A 23,041-nucleotide genomic window follows, 5' to 3' on the forward strand; every position below is an offset into this window, starting at 1 on the left:
AAATAAAATTTTAATATTTATTATTCATAAATAATGATATGCATTACTTATTCATAAATGAATACATTACTTATTCACATATGAATTACTTAATCAAAGTTCTTTATCTTTCAAGAAAGAAAAAGTCAGAAAATGAAAACAAGAAAGGAGAAAAAGCTGACAAGAAAAAAGGAAATAAAGAAGGTAACAATTTGGATAAACATTTTAAAATATAAACTCAAATATTATAATTAACTTACAACTATTTATATGATAAATCTCCTGGCATGCAGATACTCATCCAAGCTTTAGTCTAGCTCTTAGTCAAGATTCAGATCAAACTTCAAGTAAAAAATGTAATGAATCTTCACCAAAAAAACCACTTACAAAGAAACAAATCAAAGACGACCATTAGAAGGTTGTTATCAGATTAGCAAAGAAAAATGCTTTAATCCAAATCCAATCTCTGGATCAATTCCTATTGAAGTAGGACCATCAAAGCATGATCTGGATCAACCAAGAAAGAAGAAGCTTGCTGATGCTTTCAAATCACCTTTCAAATGCAGAATAACCGACACAAAACCCAAACTGACACATCAGGAGAGTATTGTCTATGAATGGTTGTTCAACTTACAAGGCAATACATCGTAAGTAACTTTATTTTATATACATTCATATATGATTATTATATAGATAATAATCTATGACATTTTGATTATATATTTGTAGAGATGTGGTTGTCCAGACAAAATATGGTCATATAACAGAAAGAGCAGTTATGAAAGTCTATATGCAAACACATAGATTTTTGGAGAAGTTTTAGACACTTGGTCTGATTTACTTAACCACCAAGAACTAGAAAGGGATTTTGGAAATTCACCATACAGACTCTTCTTGAAAGTTGGAGTTTCTGTAAGTTTATGTTATAACCTTAATTCCTTCCTTATTGATCAATGAATACACCAATATGATGTATTCGTTTATGAATATTATATTTTTTTACAACTGAAATTCACATATGATTATACAAAATATGATGTATTCTTTAATATAATTATATATATTCAACTGAAATTCACATATGATTATATTAGTTACAGACTGCTTATCTAACTTCAACATTCTCCGATGAAAGAAAGTATGAAAAATTCAAGGAGAACTTTCATGACAGTACCAATGGGTACAAAAAAATCTTGAACATAAAAGATATTGACATGGTATGTTAATTAAAGTTGTTTTTATATATATATTTTATCAACAAAATACTTACCATTATATACATAAAAACATGTATTCTTTCCAGTTGTTAAAAGTGCTCACATTTTTGTGATTGTCTACAACTTAAAGAAACCATCAATTGAAATTCTAGACAACATTGCAGTTGAGGGGGATTATGAAGGGAAATACAGAGTACTATTGAAACCTTTGGTATGTACCCAATTCACAACAACATAAAAGAACCAATTTATTACATATCTAACTTTTATTTTATTTAATGATCAGAAAAATTTGTTTGTGAGATACTTAAAATAAATAAACCATCCAAGAGCAAATGCAATCTCAAAAGAAAGTATCAAACCCCAACGACTTGAAATGACATGGAGAACAATTAAAAAAAAGTTGATTGTGGAATCTTTGCAATGAGACATATGGAGACCTATATGGGACAATCACTCTCAAAGTGGAAACCAGGTCTTCATAAAGAAAGTGCAATCCAACAAACTACTTTAGAGAAGCTCAGGAAAAGGTATGCACACATAATGCTAACTTCTGAAATTAACATGTTGAAGGCTAAGGTGTTGGATCTTGCTGAAAAATATCAAAAAGTTGAATTCAAAGTGCGTACTGATTATGCATACAAGGCTATGCAAACAATTCAAAAAAGGTTAAAAGAATATTGATGATTGCTTGTGATGAAGTGTGATGCTATAGAACAATTTGTGTTGAAGATGAATGGATTTGAAGTACATGTAAGACGATTATGCGAAACAAATTTTAGATGGTTTGTTAAATGTTCGTTTTAATATTTTGTGAAATGCTTATGAACAGCTTTTATTATCTTGTGTTGAATGATTATGTAATAGAAACAACTTCGCTTATTTCTGTCAAATTTTTTTTATATTTAAATATTTTCAAAGTTGATTTATGTTTATTCATAAATGAATACAAAAATGATATATCCGTTTATGATTAAATTAGGAGTAATATGTCAGTAAAACAAAGTTCATATATGAATATAACAAATTTCAGATATGAATATAACTAACTTATTAGTAGAAACAAGTTTGCTTATTTATGTCATTTTTTTATATTCAAATATTTTCAAAGTTTATTTTTATTTATTCATAAATGAATACGAATATGATATATTCATTTATGAATAAGTTCAAAGTAATATGTTAGTATAACAAAGTTCAGATATTAACATAAAAAAGTTCATATATGAATATTACTTATTTATTAGTATAGCAAATTTCACATATTTGTATTCATTTATGAATAATTTACAATATCAATATAACTTATTTTATAGTAATTTAAAAAACAAATATCAACATATCAATTTACCATATCAATATAAATGTGTATTATTCATACATGAATATTATTGTTTATTGTTTTTATCTGCATATATTCATAAATGAATAAAACCAAAAAACATTAAAAAAAAACTAAAAAATCCCTAACTGTCTTTTACTAATTTAGTAGCTCCGACTCTTTCTGGACAAGTACGTAAATTGTGTGGAACTCGTTTTCCACATCCTGAACACATTCTATGTTCTTTTATAGAATTTTCATATGCTACTTCACCTGCACTTGGAATTCTTTTCTTGATTCCAGAACCTTTATTGCTTTGAACTTCAGGAACATGAATATTAATCTCTTCTGGAATAGGAATAGTAACACCCAAAAGCTTGCATACGACTTCACCATCTGTCTTGCTTTTCATTCCAGGAGAAATATAATCACTCTCAAATTCCTTCAACAACATTTGTTGTTTCTCAGCAAACAAAGCCAATCTCTTTTTGTCATCTCTTACAATATCCAAACATGATTCAAAACTATAATATGAATCATTGACTAGCTTTACATTCTCACAATCACCTGAATCAGATTGAACAGGACTAAAACGATAATTTCTTGATATCACATCCTTTCTCCATCTTTTCAAAATGTACCTTTCAGGAATTGCTTTAACACCACATCTCAACATTATTGTAAAAGCATGTCTGCATAAAACATCTATACGCTTAAAATGTTCACAACTGCAATTTATTTCTTTCTCTTCAACTTTTATTTCAACCTGATACAAAAACAAAATTTACACATTTACATTCATATAAGAATACTCATATCAACACTCATATATTCATATATTCATGTATTCATATATTCATATATGAATATTGATATTCATATATTCATATTCTCATATTCATATATGAATATTCTCATATTCATATATGAATATTATTACATTTTTCATAAAAAACTAGTAAAATTACCTTAAATTCACTTTTACTGTTGTTGTGCTCCACAATGTAAACTTCCCAACCATCTTCAATACCAACATATGAGTATGTACAGAAAAAACATGCTTTATATATTTCTTTTTGCACCTCAAAAAATAATATACTTGTACAAACCTTTGATGCTTGTAGTTCTGTTTCTCGAGGTGTTTGCATTTTATATGATGTTTTCTTTGATTCCTTATCAAGCTCTCGTTGAGTATTCCTTTGATTTTGAATGGCAGTGTCGTAATTCATCATGAAATTCAAAAGTAAGTTCCCACTTTCTGAGTATGTATTAAAGAATGAATTCATACTCTCTGACTTCGATGTAGTCTTCCTCAAACCACACATTGAAATATCACTAAAATATCCAGGTATCCATGAATCACGTGTTGTAAACATGTCTTTAAACCATCTTGTGTCTTCACGATTGAATTCCTTCATAAGCAAACCCCACTTCACCTCAAAAACATCAGATTTCATATTAATGTCCCAAACAAGCTTCGAAAACCTTTTTCTAAAATCTGTGTTTGTAAATAAATCATCTGATATTTGTACTAAAACAAAAATATTCATAAATGAATAAATAATAATAAGTAAAATAACAATCAATATTCATAAATGAATATACTAATAAGTAATATATTTGAAATATATTAAAATAATACCTTTTTTCAACTTTTTCATTATATGCCACATGCATAATCGGTGCTTTGAATTACGAAACACATTCTCAACAGCTTGTTTTATTGCAGCATCTTGATCGGTTAAAACAAGTGTTTGTTCTTTCCCATGAGTTTTAAGAAATACTTTAAGCAACCAAGAGTAAGACTCAATGCTTTCATTGCTTAGCAACCCAGATCCAACAGTAACCGATTTTTTATGATGGTCAATAGCAGTAAACGGAACAAAAACCATTCGATACCTAACACACAAAAAAAAAATGTTAATTAAAGTCAATTTTTGATGTATTAATAAGTGAATATAAAAATATTCATATATGAATAAGCTATAAAAAAAGTAGATAGAATAACTTACTTGTTTGTTCGGAAAGTCGCATCAAACGAGATAACATCACCAAATTCAGCATAATATGTCTTCTCCATTTCATCAGCCCAAAACATACAGTCCAAAACACATCTTGACTAGGGATGAGAATTTGGCCCGAAAACCCGAACCGAACCGAAAACCGAACCGAGTTAGACCCGAATAAGCAATTCGATTCGGTTTTCGGGTATCTATATCCGGCTTATTCGGTTTTCGGGTTATTCGGTTCGGGTTACCCGAATAAGGGCTTATTCGGTCCAAAAGGACCGAACCGAATATGAAAAGTCACATTTTTTTCCTAACATGATTGCTTATTCGATCTTCTTTTCTATCAATCGTTACCCAACAAAACCCACGTAATACACCAAAAAAATCAACGCAATCGAATTCGATCATTCATATTACACCAAATCGACGAGTCGACAACATTACTCTTTGATCGATTGAGGTTTTTCTCATCCTTGCGACATTACTCTTTGATCGACAGTTGCGGCTACTGCCCTTGCGACTTACGATAACCTGGACTCATTGATCGATCATCACCGGTTCAAAGTTCAAACTTCAAAGTCCATTCACGATAAGAAAAAAAAAGTCGGCCCTTGCGTTTGGAAAAAATAATCGTCTCATCATCGTTGTTTTCTAGTTTCTACTATGATCAAACTCCATTCAAGTCATACAAAATAAAATATTTATAATCACATTGTAAATGTTATTCGGTTTATTCGGGTTATTTGGCTCCTTAATCATCTTCTACATGTTATTTGGGTTATTCGGGTCAGAACCGAACTGAACTGAATAATACCCGAACCGAACCGAACCGAAACCGTATTGCTTATTTGGTTCGGTTTTTGGTTCATACAATTACCCTTATTCGGTTTTCGGTTTATTCGGGTTCGGTTCGGTTCGGTTCCGACCCGAATAACATCCCTAATCTTGACAATTAAACTCAAATGAGTAATTTGGATAGTGAGCTCGACGGTCATTCAATGTGTTTACTATCATTTGGACATCTTTATAACCAATAACCCTGTTGATATCTCTTCTTAAATTTTTATAGTCAACTACTTTGGGCTTTACAAACTCATACCCACCTCTCAGACTTGCCCTCAGCTTATGAGCCATAGTTGGACCTATTTTTGATGTGGAAGCACGCACAATAAACTCTTTTTCTGAATATGACATTTGTCTCACTTTTTTTAAATCGCTTCTCTTCTCAAGTGGATGGTTGTGAAGTTCGTCAAACTGAAAAACTTTATAATCTGGAGTTCCATACACAGATTCAAATATAATCTTTGCTTGACAACCAATAGCTCTTGAATTTGAATTTCGTTTCCTCCTAACACCACTTGTACCTAATGTGTCACAAGATTTCTTTCTCTGTTTACCACCACGATTACATATAACATGTTTCTTCTTTATAATCTTGTTATCAAACCTTGACCGTGTGCTCAGTCTAACATCAAAACCACCAATTTCAGCATACCCAGAATACATTTTGATAGCCAACTTTAATGATTTGAAGATTAAACCCTTAAATGGAATAAGTTGAACAGGTACATCTGGCTTATAGACATGTTCTCCAATTATATCATCACAATATTGCGCATCATGTACTGAACTTGAAGATTCACCACCTAAAATAATAATGCATGAATAAAACAATAATATATATGAATACATGAAACTCATATAAATAAAACAAAAAACATTCATATATGAATAAAACATTCATATATGAATACATAAAATTCATGAGGATTCAAAATAAATAAAATAAAACATAACTTATTCATATATGAATAAAACGAAAATAATAATAAATTCGAAATTACAATTATCACACGTTTATTCATATATGAATAAGACAACAATTTATTCATATTAACATATTCATATGTAAATAAATGATAATCAACAAAATTAAAAACAACAAAATAATTCAATAACTGATACCTTCAAAAAATGAGTTCTCAACATCTTCTTCTTCACTCTCACTCATAGAAGAATACAAATCACCATCAATAACACTAGAATTCGACATAATACACCAAATATCTATATAAATAAACAAAAACAATCTTAATATCGAATCTATCTCACAAAAAAAGTCGTAAAGATGAAAACCTAGTTAATTTCGAATATATTTCACCTCAACGTACAAAATATCTGAAAGAAACTTAAATCATATATGATCAGATGATGTAATTAAGCAATCTCTCTCAGTTCAGAGCGTAAAAACTACAATGATATATCCGATTAAAAATTAAATTAGCTCCGATTTGAAATAAATATCTCAAACTACTTAACAAAAATCCGATGAAATAACTTCAATACATATTCGAAACTTGATAATCTTGATAATGAAATCCGATGAAACAACTCCAAAACGAAGATAATAAGTGTAATTTCAAACAAATTATAAAAAGCAATAATCTTGATAATGAACTCCGATCTATCCGATTCAAACGATATACATACCTGATCAAATTGGAAACTGAATACGAAGTAGAAAACTGAAACACAAATGCGAAACTTCACGATTAATGGAATGAATACGTATAATTGCTAACGACTTATATAAAGAAAATAATCTTGATAATGAATTCCTCATATCCGATTCAAACGAGCTAAAGATATCATCAAATTGGAAACTGATAACAACGAACATGTAAGTTCTATGTAAAAAGTTGCTAATTTACAAAGATACCCTTAATGAAAATGGACACGTGCATTTTTTTTTTAATTTGAACATGTTAGATAAATGATTGTCTGAAAATGATTCCCCCATTTTCAACCTTTTTTATTTTCTCAATTAAACTTTTATATATATATATATATATATATATATATATATATATATATATATATATATATATATATATATATATATATATATATATATATATATATATATATATATATATATGACAATAAGACAGAAATGACATTTTTGCTTTTTTGAATGATAAGAAAATTTACAAATTATCCAAACCCCACCATTGCACCGCCGCGGTAAACATGATCACATGGTGGGGACGGTGGTGTTGAACCACCACACGGTGGCCACCTCCGTCATTAGGTGTATGTATGTTTCAACCACAAAAGCACCTCTCTTTGCTGCCTTGGCCCCACTCTCGTTGACATATACGTTTTGGGTTTGAACAAACAAATATAAAGAAAGATACATAAAACTACAAATACCCAATTAAATGATTCTCAATATTCAATTTTCCAATAAAATGATCGACCCTACTTGTTATTACATATGAAGACATGCTTTTGATGGTTGTAGTCAAAGCTGTAAATTAGTTATTATTATAATTTTTTGTCCTAGTCATCTTGTTTTGTTAACCTTTCTTTTTGCTAAGAATAAATAAAAGATATTCAACATAGTTTTTATATAAATTAAACACAAATATATATTATTTGTAGTATATTAAAACCCATATATTGTTCTAAAAATCTAATTTAAGAATTTCAAGCTCCGAGAATTCAACCTATTTTATTTGGGTTTACAGGTCGGTGAAAAAATAAGCAGAACTAAAGCATGGGATGTGCTTTCCAATTGGAAAATCAAAATGTTATTTACCATATAAAAAATTAAGCAAGGGCTTAGGGGCCTTAGTTGTAAAGGGCCCCGGTTTTTAAAATCGGCGGTAGTTACGCAACCTCTTACGCACAATCAACAAAAGCAACAATACAAACGTTTGAAGCCATAATCAACCAGAGCAGCCGACGGCGATTCAATTTCCACAAAATGCTGCCTCTGTTCTAGTGTTCTTCACTTTTTCTTCCTTCAATCCCTTCTTGATTCTTTCTTCTTCATTCTTTCATTCTCGATTTCGATTGTCTGATTCGATCAATGTCTCAGTAGTAGACTAAATACTGAAACACAACCAGTGCCCAATAACCATCAGCTGTTCTGCCTTTTAGCCCTTTTCTGATTCTCGATTTTGATCATCATCACCATCTCTATTAGTATTGCTAAAGTTTTTGGAATTTTAGGTTTATTTTTATGAAATAATTATTATTCTGATTGTAGATTCTACTTTTTTGAATGTCATTGTTGTAGGACGACCGTCAACCACACACTCATTCTCTTCTGTCAATTTAGTAGTTGTTCTTGTCATCATTCTCATCGAGGATTTAAGGTACCTCACTAAGCTTTGTGCTTATGGCTTCATGTTTATTATTTCAAGTACTTCTGATTCCAGAGGGAAGGGCCCAACGTGATCACACTGCATACCCCAGAGTTTATTCTGCATTGACTATTTGTGATTTATACTCTGATGTTTTGAGAAAACTATTACTTTGATTACCTTTAGAAGCAAATGAATGAATAGCTTGATTAGATAAAAATGAAATTTTATTATGAATATTTGGAATGTTACAGTTTTTGACAAGTTTGAAGTTAAAGGTACTTTCATATTCCATTCCTTTGCTTTTAAAAAAATAGCATGTCTGTAGCAATTTAGGCAACTTTGAACTATCATAACATCTTCGTTATTTGCCCGATCTTCCTGATTTTTTTCAGCTTGTAGTTCATAATTTTAATCTGTAGTTTACATAGTTTATATGTTATTTTGGTTATATATTCAATGAGATACAGACCCCTAAACATGGCATATTGAAGTTGAGTTTTCTATTTCAGCATGTTTGTAGAAATTTAGGCAAATTGGAATTGTCATAAGGTCTTTTTTATTTTCCCGATTTGCCTGATTTTTTTTCCAACTTGTAGTTCACCATTTAAACAACTATTTATATAGTTTCAATGCATTTTTTATTTGTATATTCAATAAATAACCTACATGCCCCTAAATAGGGGGTTATGGAATCATAATACAGTTTATTTGGTTATTTTCAGTTATATTAGGTCGTTAATCATACTGTGAATGTTATTCGGGTTATTCGGGTAATAGACGACCCCGACCGATTAATACCTGAATTGAACTGAAATCGCATTAGGTTAATCAATCTGGTTTTTGGTTCCTCTAATTATCCTTATTCGAGTTTCGGGTTATTTGAGTTTAGGTCGGTTATGTCCAATTCTGACTCGAATAACATCCCTACTTCTACATGCACATTATACTTACATAGATTTAATCTTACCATTACACTTCATGATTCTCAAGTTTTCTATCTTTTTCGTGGTATATTCTTATCCATTTACCATGCTATCACTTTTCTTCTCTAATCCACTGTATCCTCAGGCAACTTAATGGCTCATTGAACCACATTAAGTGACATGTGTCTGCAACGCCCATACACTACATTCACATCATACTTAACCCAGTTCAATGTTACCATCACATCACCTTATTCACAATTATCTTATCTCTTTCTCATAATCCAATTTTTCAACATGAAAACTTATTAGGTACTCTTCTTCCTTAGTCATCAATTATTCACAAGCCAAGTGCTATGGCTTTCTAACTTTCTCTTACTTACTCTATACTTGATACATATAAAAGATGTATTTTCACTTACTTATTCATCTCTTACATGGGGAAGTCACACACTCTCAATGTTTATAACTTCTCATTTGTATATGAAAATTTCTCCTTTCATCCTCTACTGAGACTCTACACCCAACCTTAGACTCTTCTCATGAGTCCACTATCTTCCCACTTCTCTATGCTACTTCTTACCCTCTTTCTAACTGTCCTTTATTACACATAAGTCTAGTCTATCCTTTTTCTCTAACAGTTACTCACAAGTATATTGTCATTAATATATATATATATATATATATATATATATATATATATATATATATACACACACATAATCTAACAGGTTTATCTCTTCTCACCCAAGGAGTACACATAATCTTACTCTTTCTCTACATTTTTTTGTCCTTATTTCTATCTTTATCTTTTGTTGTCCCTCTTTTTTTCCTCAGTCTCTCTAATCTTTGCTATCTCTTCTTATTTGGGAAACGTACTTTATATGTTGTCCACTCACTGGAACACATTATCTCTAATACATCTTTCTTTCAAGATACAACAATATCATTCTTTCTGCATAAGTGAACGAACTCATGAAGGAAATGATCTTTACATGGAAATGAAAGAATTTGGAGTAATTAATGAAAAAAGTTTTCCAAAATAAAAAGTAGCTCTAGTTTACGGTCAGATGAATGAACAATTAGGAATCACTTTAACTAGAGATCCCATTCTTGTCATTTCGTAAAATAGCCTTTCTTTCTTTCTTCTCTAAAATTCTGGACCCAAACCTCCAAGGTTGATCAATATATTAAGCTCATATTCATTAGGTTCTTTATCTTCACATATCTTCAGCCGTGTAACTTGGTCTCATAGCATGGTTTATCATAAAACTAACTCATAATCTCCACTTCTCATTTATCTTCCATTTAAGACTAGGAATGGATACACCAAACTTAATTCACTTAAACTATGGCTCTAATACCAATTGTAACGACCTGAATTTATATCATCTAATTAACTAGGTAATTATCAGATTTTTCTAAAAAGTGCGTAATTCTATTAAAATTTAAACTATCTACATCCTAGGTTACATTCGGGTTTACAATAAGATCCTACCTACAAACTGAAACAATTAGGGAAATAAAACCTATTTTGAGTTCGTATGCTCCTATCTTCTTCACATATAGTGGTTGCTATCTGAACCTACAAAACATGAAACATCACTACGACATCATACAATAATGTCTAGTGAATTATATTCTTTCTATAGTCAAGTTCATATACTCTTTCCATCTTTCTTCTTCTCTTCTATCTAATGCTCTACATTATAAACTCTTCTTCTCATGGAAAAGACTGTCAATGTTTCTCATATCACTAAATCTATCTCTTTTTTTAATCTCTTCTCAGGCCTCAACATACTGTTCTCTTATCCTCATACTTTGTCCTATTCTATTCATTTCCAATAGCACACACTGCTATTCTTCCCAATTATCTATCTCTTTAATCTTTCTTAGCCTCTTCTCAGGTTCTTCTCTACATTTCTCTTAATCTTTCTATCTCCCTACATACTCTATATCCTCTCATCTTTCCTATACTCTTCTATATGCTCTATGCATGCTCTTCTCTTGTTCTTTTTTCTTCATCTCATACTTCTCATTTTAATCCCTCACGAATCCCTTGACATTTTGTTTCTTCTATTGAATCTATCATGGATTCCTTACTCTAAATCCCTCATGGATTATCTTTAAGTTCTTTAAAGAACTCCATTACCCTGTTCCACTCATGGAACCTTTTCTCCATCTTTTCTAACCATACGTAATCTTTACTTACCATATGAATAATCTATCTACACCCCAAAGGGATCATCTATTTATGTTCCCTAAGGAGCCATCAACTCATTCCCGAAGGAATCATACTTTAGTCCCCGAAGCAACCTTTATCTCATTCCCAAAGGTGTCTTCTTTCTAAACATCTATATCTCTATTATGTGACTCATCACATAATTCTAGTCCTACGGACATTCTATCTCTTTGTCTCCTCAAGAGATTTTCTGCTACACATCTAGTACTTAACTCATTAAGTATTTATCCTTTATCTATGTCTATTAACATATAGGTATTCTACACAATACCACTCATGTTTATACATACATACATACACTTACGATTATACTTCATATAATCATTCTCTTTCTATATCTACAATCTCTTAGGTATCCATAGATACTTTTCTCATCATCTATTCATGCATAGTTCCATAATACATATAATCTCGTTCTTTCTTTATCTACTCTTAAGAATATTACTCATGATAACCTTGTTTTTCCTCTATATATCTCTACATACTTTGTTTATAAACACATGCTCATTACATGTTATTATGTGTGTAACAACAAGTACATAATCTTATATAGGATTATAGTACATATAATCCTCTTCTTTCTTCCTTTTTCATGCTCAGATACATGACTCTCGCATACAAACATACACACACAGATATATATATATATATATATATATATATATATATATATATATATATATATATATTACAACATAGAAAGAAAGAGAGAGACTGAGAGTTATAACTCACCTTATTAGTTAGTGAGGACTAACTACCCTTCTATGCTCTTCTCCTCAATTGATGAATCTTGGCTCATCCTCTTGCTCAATGCCTATTTATACAACATTTAAAGTTCCTTAAACTTGTCTTAACCTATTAACAGCTTATCTACTTCTGAATGTCAAAATGATCACTTAATTGATCATAATCCTAACATTTCATTTTGTACTTCCAAATTCAATCCAATCAATGAATTAAGATTTCCATACCACTTAATTCATCATAATCTAACATCTAATGCATCAATTAACATAATAATTAGCTAAGTGTTTTAAACCCTAACTTCACACATACAAATTTCTCCTTTGAAATCACACATAAAGCTTGTTAAAAGTTTATATACACTACTAATAACATCAATTAATCAGCTTCTTAAGAATAATCATTCATACTAAATTCAATTCCATAAATCACCATTGAAGCTCTAAGAGCTTAACCATTAAGTAGATGATTACCTCACAAGCTTTTGATGGCTAATCCAAGCCATAAGCAACCTAGACCGTCTCTTTCCCCTTATTCCTTCTCCAAGTCACCAGAGCTTCGCTTAGGGAGGGTTAGGGGGGCATTATAATAAGAAGTGTTGGGGTTCAAATCTCTCCATTGGATGGTGACTTAGAAGGCTTCTCCCTATTCGATATAAAGGGCTTCTCATGTGGAAGGCCTTATGGTTTGAGTTAGCCTATAAATACTAGTTTAGTATTCTCTGTAGGTTGAGAGACCTTCCATTCTATAGATGAGTAGTTTAGTTTAGAGAGAGAGAGAGTGTGTGTGTGTGTGTGTGTTGTAGTCAATCAAGCACATGCTTTTAAAATTTTTTACTACTCCATTATCTATACAAATTATGCTTAAATGTTAATTCATGTCTTTTCGATTATGCATTTTCTTAATTCCGCAATTGTCATCTCCATGGGTTCCTACATGTGGTATCAATTTAAAGGCTTAACAAACTTTAAGTTGTTGCGACACCAATTTGCTCTCATCTATTTACTACGTCGTGGTAACCAATTGACCCATGGTCAATGACATGTCATGGCGACCTACTTGCCGCACCGTGTGCTCTTTCTCAATAACATCCTACTTTGGCCACCACGGTGTGGTGCCCATATACTACACCACATAGGCAATTTACATTGCCTTTATCTCTTTTGAAGAAGTCTCTACTGGATCCTCATCATCTCTCATCGTGTCTTGGTGATGTATTCTCCACGTTGTGGTAACTGCTTGATAGCATCTCCTTGGTTGATTTTATTCCAGCTTAGGGACAGTTTTTGTCCCAACTTCTAACACGCATAACTTCTTCATTTCTTACACGTTTTCTATGATCTTTATATGCACGCGAAGGTGGGAACATACTATACCATTCTATTAAGTACTTCTCATTGAATTAATACGGGCCTTAATCTTTTAAGTCACAAAGTTGGCCTAAAAACATAAAATTTCCATTTTACCCTTTTGACTAAAATGCATTTTCTCATGCGTTCTTTCTCTTGAACTTACTCATCTAATATCATCTTATTGACTTATACTCTTGTCCATTTTCATGAAGTCACCACTTCATATTGTCATCTTTTTCTCATAATTGACCATTTTTCCCTTTTGATCAATATTTGACTAAAAGTCAACTTTCCCTAAATTTCAGGTTCTTACATTAACTATTTGTTATTTCCAATACTAACAGGGTCCTTTTGGGTTAGCCTCGTGACCCAATTAGCATAGGGAAATTAGAGATTAATAATGTATTAATTTATTAAGGAATTAATTAATTATAAATTATATGATAAATTAATAAAAAAGATTTAATTAATTAAGGAGGTTGAATATTAATTAATCTAATGGGTTAATTGAAATATTCTAGAACCCACTGGAAAGAGGGTATGGACGGTTTTGGCATATCCCTATGATAGGTATATGCCAAGTATGAAATAAGGAAAGGATAAGGATAAAACCCTAGAGTTTGTATCCTTCTAGAATACTCCTTACATGCCTATATATAGACTGCTAGGGTTAAACCCTAGAGACTAATAAATCCTCTTAGAAATCATCCACCCTCTCTTTCTCTCTCTCTCTCTCTCTCTCTCTCTCTCTCTCTCTCTCTCCCTTTTCACTGGACAAAAATTACACCCTCTCTCCTAGAATTTTGGTGATTTTCAAATAAACCATAGATTAGTTTAATTCCTTCTTGCATTTGGTTTTGTGGGTTTGATTCCATTAGAGGGGTTCTCCTTTGGATCCTTCATCTTAATACTAAGTTAGGACATACGGGATCACAAGGAAGTCATCAAGAGATTAGAAAATTATACTCTATGTTGTTTTTCATAGTAAGATGCTATAATAGTAAAACAATGATCCTTAGGTTGCATGAGTACTTAGGTATATCATTTTTAATTTTTCCGCTAGATGTGTAATGTGTAAACAATCCCCAACAGTTTTTCCGAATATCTTCATGTACTTGTCATATACGTTAGTATGGGGCCGATCCTTAGAGACACAAGACAAAATTCTATACCTCTTTGCACGAGGTACTTTGGTTACAAAAAAAGAGGGTTTATATGCAAAATGTTGAATAACATAAATCACAATATACTTTGAAAACATGTAGAAAATGAAATAAACTTGTAAACAATGAATTAAACGGTTCCAATTCCAGTTCTCAATGTTTTCATTTAACTTGATTGTGCCTTGATGCAATTCATGATTACTATTCTATGTTAGTACCGAAAGATACTGAAACGCTCTAATACCTATTGCTTGCCAAATTATCTAATCAAAACACGCTCTTTGACGAGACCTAACTTTACTAATTCAACTTAAACACACTCTTAGATTGTACTGAAAAAATGCATTAAGTTTTGTACTTTCTTCCCAACAATGTCCATTTACTCTCATACGCTCGTAAGTGTGAAAACATGTGATATATGTTCTACAATAAGATATCCTATTGCTTGTTACCTCACAATAACCTGCATTAATGAACTTTTTTCTTTCACTTCTTCAAGTTGAACTTTTTTAGATTGTTTGATTTGGTTTGACTTGTTTCCTTTTAAATCTCTTCGGTGGAAGACTTGGATCATGGATTATTTCTTCATTAGTATATGTATTGTTTATTGAATCACTTGCTTGAATGTCATACTTGATTGTGTAGATTTGGCCATATTTAAGTGCAATGGCCAACCGGGTCTTTACTACTTAAGACGATACGTGCACAAGTGGATGCAACGAAATCCACTTTCAAGAGGTCTACCCAAAATAAATTCTAAGGATGGATGTATGGTCTTTTCAAACTTGAATTGGTGTTAAATATCGAGTCTTTAAGAGTGTGATGTTTTTAAAAGTTGTTTTACCTTCTTTCAGTCCATAATTAACACAGAGAATCATCTACCATCTAGTTTTTAGTTACCAAACCCACGCCTCTAATCACTAAAGAGGAAGCCTTCGGGCCTATCATTCTTTGTTTGTGCGAGACACATTCGAATTAAGGAGTAATTTTATCTTATTTATTTATTTATTTTTTACTTTTTATGTGTTTAGACTTCAAGGCGGTCAACTACTCGCATCCTTATGATTGATGGATCGATTCTATGATACCATTGTTTTTGTAAGTTTGGATGCAATGCAAAAAATGAAATGAATAAACTTTAAAAATTTTAGAAACAAAATGTTTTTGGTTTTGTAAGATTTAAAATGTAGATCATAAAAACAAGAAAAAAAATGAACATATCTTCTCTTTTTTTGATGTTTTAAAATGAATATATAAAAGAGAATTTAGAAAATAAGAAAGTTAAAATCTTTTTGGAATTTTGAAAAACATTTATTCAATTGAAATGCATGAAGAACTTAAGACCACTAAGACCCAACCCCAAGCTTAAACAAAAGCATCGTGCTCGATGCTTGGATATGGTAAGGAAACCTACTGATCGGAAGGATGAGGAGGCAGAGGTTGACCGTAAGGGTTCCAACTCCACAAGAACTGCATAACCTCATAATGGTTCTTTTCTACACTTTGTGTCAATGGTTGAACGGAGACATTGATCGTATATAAATCAGTACGGATGTCAGCAAGATTTTGATTGAGGATATCAAAATGCCCCATGTACATGTCATGGTAACGAGCCACCTGACGGGTGTAAATATAATGTGTGGTATCCATCGGGGCAACAGAAGTAGATGCCCTACATTGGAATGGGTAGAGTGAATAAGGAAAATAAGGGATTAGCCCGAGTCTCATTTTCATGGTCGATGACCATCCACTAGGGAGCACATGGAATGGGCTCGGCAGGAGTATTTCATGGCACTAACCACTAAGTATAAGGATGTCCTACTAGAGGTAAAGTGAGATGAAGTCTCCATCAGGAGCTAAAAAATGTGGCTTTTGTTGTACTAGCCACAAAAAGCTACCGTCACTTTCTTTGTTGAAGAAATGTAAGGCTTCAAGGACAGTGGATGTGATGACATTGGAGCCTTGTGTGATTTTCTCGATACTATGACGCTTCTCCTAAAAAATTATGGCACAAGGAAAGCGATTGGTGAGATAAGTGATTATCCTGCCGCAATGAATAAGGTCGAAATCACTAATGAAAATCTTGAGAAGTTTAGAAGCAACAAAGGCGCCAAAATTTGACCTCTTTAGACCCGTGACCATGCACCAAAGAATTTCTAACTCCATCTTAACAGCTCTGCTAACTTCCTATTAGAGAAGACAACATTAGCGATAATTCGGAGGGCCACCTTCAAGATTGGATGAATGATTATGATACTTTGGAGGTTCGAGCCTCATAACTATCCAACCCTGAGATATCCTTCCAAAAGTCCTTGGCTTTAAAAATGTTATTTTTTTTCTCACCTAAAACCTAAATGAGGAGCATACGTATTGTCCATAGAAATCAATACAAACCTATTAAGCTCGTCTAAAGACAAAAAATTTACATTTTTAAAATATAGAATGAGAGTGTCTTGGAGTCGTCATTGAAATCCAAACATTGTACTAATTTAAGAGTTATGTTTTTAAAACGATTCCATTATAGTGCTAAAGTGAGGGGACTCTCCCAACCGATAATGTTAAAAGGTCAACATACGCCATCATAAACTCTTATTTCTCTGAGAGTATGAATATTTACAAATCGTTGTTGAGAATATTCGCGGTCACTGAGATGACAGTAGCAGTCACGCACCGTAGGAGTACGATGGACAATGGTGGTGACACTATACTTGGATACCGATTTCGCATTTGGATTCTAATGTTTTTTTCATGATGTGAACAAACCGAATATATGATAGAAAAATGTGATTTGAATATAAAGTACAACTACTGAAGCACATATGTACAACTATTTTAAGCACACAAACAAATTTTCAACAATTCTAGTCAAACAAACTTAAGATTTATGCATAAAACATGAAATATAAAAGGAATGCACCAATCAAATGCTTGACTTTTTTTTATGTTTACTTAAAATTTTCACTTCATCTTCAATCTCTAGACAACTTGATCTCTTTAATGGTGGAGCTCACAAACAGAGGTAAAAACTTCCAATCTTCCCTCCAAAGCCTTTCCCCAAGCTTAATCTTGAAACTTGCAAAACAAAAAACTAGGGTTTTGATGGAAGATCCAATTTTGGAATTTACATGGGGGAAATCGACCAAGATGATGAAGGGGATGAAGCTAGGAAGCAAAAATTTCATACCTTTTCACTTAATCTCGAAGAAACTAAACAAAAATTGAATTTTATGTGGCTTAAGAGGGTTTTTGTATGGAGATGGTAGAGAGAGAGAGAGAGAGAAAGAGATCTTAGCACGATCGTGAGGTGTTCATGAGGAAATAGAGTGAACAAAGGGAGATCTACAACATGAAGCACGGTCTAATGTGAGGTTTCATGTTTTAGCCTTAGGTCGTGCTTTTCAAGTTTTGCACCTGAGTTGTTTTCTTTAAAACAACTATCTCGACACACGGTGTCATCCAAGACCGTGCGTTTTAGTCTTGGTCCTTGCGATTTAGATTTTTGATTGTGCGTTGGATTTTTTTCTTTTAAGAAACTCGAATACAGCTCATAATTAAAACTCACGACCATGAGTTTTGACCTACGGACTGTGTGTTTTTCTAATATCCTCACAAACATGTATTTTTCAACTTTTTTGAACACGAATCTCTCTCAACCCTTTTGATTTGAAAATTGTTTTATATGGGACCCTCCAAAAAACTCAAAAACATTGGAACACAAGGAAAATAAAGTAACTGGATGAAAAACGGAAAAAAAAATACTCCCAAGTTGCCCCTCGGTCAGCGCCTTTGTTTCAAGTCTTTGGACTGACCTTGCCCCTTCAAATTTTACTTGATGTAGACTGAGCGTTCCAAGCTATCAACCTCCATGTCTTTCTCATGGAAACCTTCTATGATATCCCCAATTTCATGGTCATTTTAAACTTTTTATTTATGCTTATTTAAAAACAGAGTATTTTATTAGTGCGGAAACTTGTCCCAAAAATATTATTTCGATGTGAGATAATATTAATATCGAACATTTTCGAGGAAGTGTTCCACATTAAAATCTTTATAAGCTTGAGATGTCATAACTGATACAACACATAAGTATAAATAGGCCTTACATCATTATTCTAGCAGCCTATGAACTTCTTTAATCTCTCAGCATATATTTGCATTATCTATCAGTACCTTCATATCGCTATCTGTGATACAAATAAATTGAGTGGGTTGGGTTGGGAAACTTGGTGAGTACATTGAGTTTTCAACCCACAATATTATAATCTTTAAATTATATATTTTCAGCATTCAAATAACTCAGTTACCCCATTCCCGTTATCCTCACTTTCTAATCCTAGTATGATGATCTCAAGATATCTTTCCTAAAGGATTTTTGTCAACAACATGATAACATTTTGAGTAAGCATGACAGTACAAAAGTACTTGGATGGGCACGACATTACAAAGGTACTTGGATAGGCATAGCAGTACAAAAGTACTTGGGATAGGCACAACAGTACGAAAGTACTTGGATAGGCACAACAGTACGAAAGTACTTGGGATAGGCACAACGACACCAAAGTACTTTGATAGGCACAAAAGTACAAAAGTACTTGGGATAGGCACAATAGTACAAAAGTACTTGTAATCGGCACAACGGAAACGACTTATTATTTCACACGACTTACACTAACCTACTATCACCACTATCTCACACATCCCTATCACAACCTCTCACTTGTTATTTCGCACAACCCTTTACTACCCAATCATATTATTGGGTATGATTAATATATGATTAAATCAAGTAACAATCATCTTGTACGAGTAATTAAACATAACAAAGATAGTACACATAGCAATTAAGTATTTAGAATACGTGTATTTATGTGTAAGCAGAACGTAACTATGCACTCACATGACTTCGGTGGGTGATTGGACAATTCGGCAGCACTCCACCAAACTCCTTGACTTTTCTTCTAACGTGACCTAAATACGAATGTCACTAAGTCTCGGTCTAATATTCCTGGTGACTAACGATAGTCTAGATTCCTCACTAATCTCGATGTCTACATTAAGATCTATTAGGTATGGAACAACCAGGTAGGATCATATCGGATGAGGGTCCATTTGGTATACAGATTATACCGATTGGAAATCTCACTTTAAACACCTAATTAAATCCAGCCTAGATATCATTCCATATGTAGATCAATCATTATAATGACTTGGAATTACTGATAAATCTTAATTATAGGTTCATAATAACGACTATGACTATAATTAAAAGTTACACTTGAATTAAATAAGTATAGCTTAACTTACAGAGTATACTGATGAAAACTAGGAATTAAGCGGGCAGAACTCTGACTCGAGGGCTCCTAATTACCGGCAGTCAGACACCCCAAGGCTTCACCAACAAAAAACTTAAGGGATAAAGGGCTTAAAATTGAGAGAAATCGAGAGAGAAACGTTTGAACGGTGTGAGAATGGACTGAATTTCGACTCCTATTTATAGCAGATTTGAACTGCACGTCGCACACCTAGTCCCCTACACACCGTGCGTTTGGTCGGAAGTGATGACATGTCGATTTTGCATGGTGTCGCGTGTCTCATTCTGGATGGAGTGACAGTGTGCGCGACACCCTCTGTCGTTGCATGCTGGTGCGCACGAAGAATTTATGTTCCCTAGAAAGTTCATATATTCTTCATATGATCTCCATTTTCGATGGGTTTATATCCACGTGTATCTATCAATAAGACCTACAACTTTCATTTAGACTTTGTATACTAATGTTGACTTTATTTTTAAATTTATATTTTTAATAGGCTTATACTGTTAAAGTCCGTTAAAAATTTCATAACTCTCTTATATGATATCCATTCTCAAATGTCTTTATATCAACGGATAGGTGTTGACTAGATCTTTAAATCTTGTTTATATTGTTTTTCCTAACAATCGACCATTTTCATAGTTTTTGAGTCGTATACTGTTACGTTGAAATATTAGAAAAATCATAACTTCCTCTCATGAAGTCATATTTAGGCATTCTTTATATGTGCAGAATCCTTGTCACATATACTATAACTTTGCTTAAGATTATTTATCTTAAATAATCTTCTATCAAAAAGTCAATTTTTAACGCTTATAGTAGTCAAATTGACTAGCCCTAATTTGTGGGTGTTATAGTTATCTCCCCCTTAGGATGATTACGTCCCAGAATCATCAACAAAACAGGGCTTGTATAATGTCTCTCGCTTACTAGGATTTATTATATCACTAATATTCTCCAAATAAAGACCATGTTCGCAACTAACGTGACTTAGCGACCCAATGCACCAAATAGGGTGCAACTCCCACTTGTAACACTGTCCTTGGTTCTCCACCTTCACTACTCCGACTTTGCATGTACGAGCACGATGCTTTGTCAAGGTTGGTATTTGGTAACTCCACGATCATACCTACATCCAAACATGATGCTTGATCCGGTGTCTCCGAGTAGCCACAATCACTCCAGTTCCCGTACACCAAGTGCACCAGAACCATGCCTCAAAATGGTCAACTAGAAAACCATTCGATGTCGACTTGGCTTAAGCTCTTTTTCCTCCAATGGCATCCTTCCATCGTGATATCCCGTAAGAGCACATACCTAAGTTAGGTTACTACTCTTTTATCCCCATTATATGTATTCCCCTTTTATTTTAATAAATTAAACAATTAATTAATTCTCTCACATGGGCAAACACACACCTCATCAATACCATTATGTAATCATGCTAGTGAATTATTATTATAGTTAATCCATAACATACATCTCAAATCACACATCAAACGAATATCCACATAAATATACATTACATTAATTAGAAGTATGTAAAGAGATACACCTTTCAACAAAACAAATTTTAGCATGCATATCCTAGTTTCATTCAAGAGTGACAATAACGAAATATAACAATTTAACCCCACAAATAATGCCCACTTCTAGCCTGGTCCTAACTCTCTCAATTTGCACTAAATGATTAATTTAAGAATTCTAGCATATAAAGGATTCCTAAATTCAATTGTATCATAAATAACTTTACATGTCCAAATTATAATTAACTCTTGAAATTCAATGTATAATATCACATAACATTAATTAAGCAAGAACACAAGTATATGTTCATGCTATCTTTCCAAACAAGTACTTAAACCACCATAAGAAATGATTCACCTCAAATCCAAGTTGTGGGAAGCAATGAATTGAGGAAGACACTATCCAAAAGGTCACTAAGTACCCTAAAAGGTTGCACAAAATCCTGATTAGAAATAAGCAATCAAAACATAAAAAAAAGTCTAATTTTCACAGCTCGACCCTATTTAGTGTTTTGAGCGTAAAATATAATCTACAACTCCCAAAAGAGTGTTATCAGACTTTCTAGAAACTAGAGTCGATTTCCTACAATTTCATATCATTAGGGAAAACCTTTAGTTTGGACCATATCAAGCTCTATAGCCCTCACAAAATAGATCAACAATTATGTCTAGATTTTAACTTTGACGAACATCACCAAATACTTCAAGGATTAAGACAAGGACTAAAAAATAGAAATGGATAGTAAGAAATTCATTTATACGTCTAGAAATGTGATGAAATTCCAGGAGAAATAAATAGGAAGGGAGAGTTGATCTCTAATAAAAGAATCCTCACTCAAAAGCACCAAAACACTACACCACCTTCTTGGATCTTCACCAAAACATCAAGAATGGAAACCCCACTTATGAACTCACTTCAAAGAAATTGGAGGCTACAAATTAGGGTTTGGTGGTTGAAAAATGAAGTGATTCCCAGATTTTAGGGTTTAGCCTCTTTAAATACTTGATAATTTTCATTCTAGGCCCCCAAAGAGTGAGAAAATGATCCCATAACCCTGATATATATATATATATATATATATATATATATATATATATA

At 32.5% G+C, this 23,041-nt stretch overlaps 1 protein-coding gene across 1 annotated transcript; it reads right to left on the reverse strand.

Annotated features, from left to right (window-relative positions):
• Positions 1 to 2,662: 2,662 nt before the first annotated feature.
• LOC111901482 (protein FAR-RED ELONGATED HYPOCOTYL 3-like) lies at positions 2,663 to 4,597 on the reverse strand. Its single transcript, XM_023897352.2, has 5 exons — positions 4,530 to 4,597; positions 4,160 to 4,416; positions 3,617 to 4,048; positions 3,486 to 3,538; positions 2,663 to 3,283 (listed from the first exon to the last, which is right to left on the reverse strand). The coding sequence occupies exons 1-5, from the start codon at positions 4,595 to 4,597 to the stop codon at positions 2,663 to 2,665; spliced, it is 1,431 nt and encodes a 476-aa protein (XP_023753120.2).
• Positions 4,598 to 23,041: the final 18,444 nt, after the last annotated feature.

This window comes from Lactuca sativa, chromosome 2, assembly GCF_002870075.4.
Source record: "Lactuca sativa cultivar Salinas chromosome 2, Lsat_Salinas_v11, whole genome shotgun sequence".
Lineage (NCBI taxonomy): Eukaryota > Viridiplantae > Streptophyta > Magnoliopsida > Asterales > Asteraceae > Lactuca > Lactuca sativa.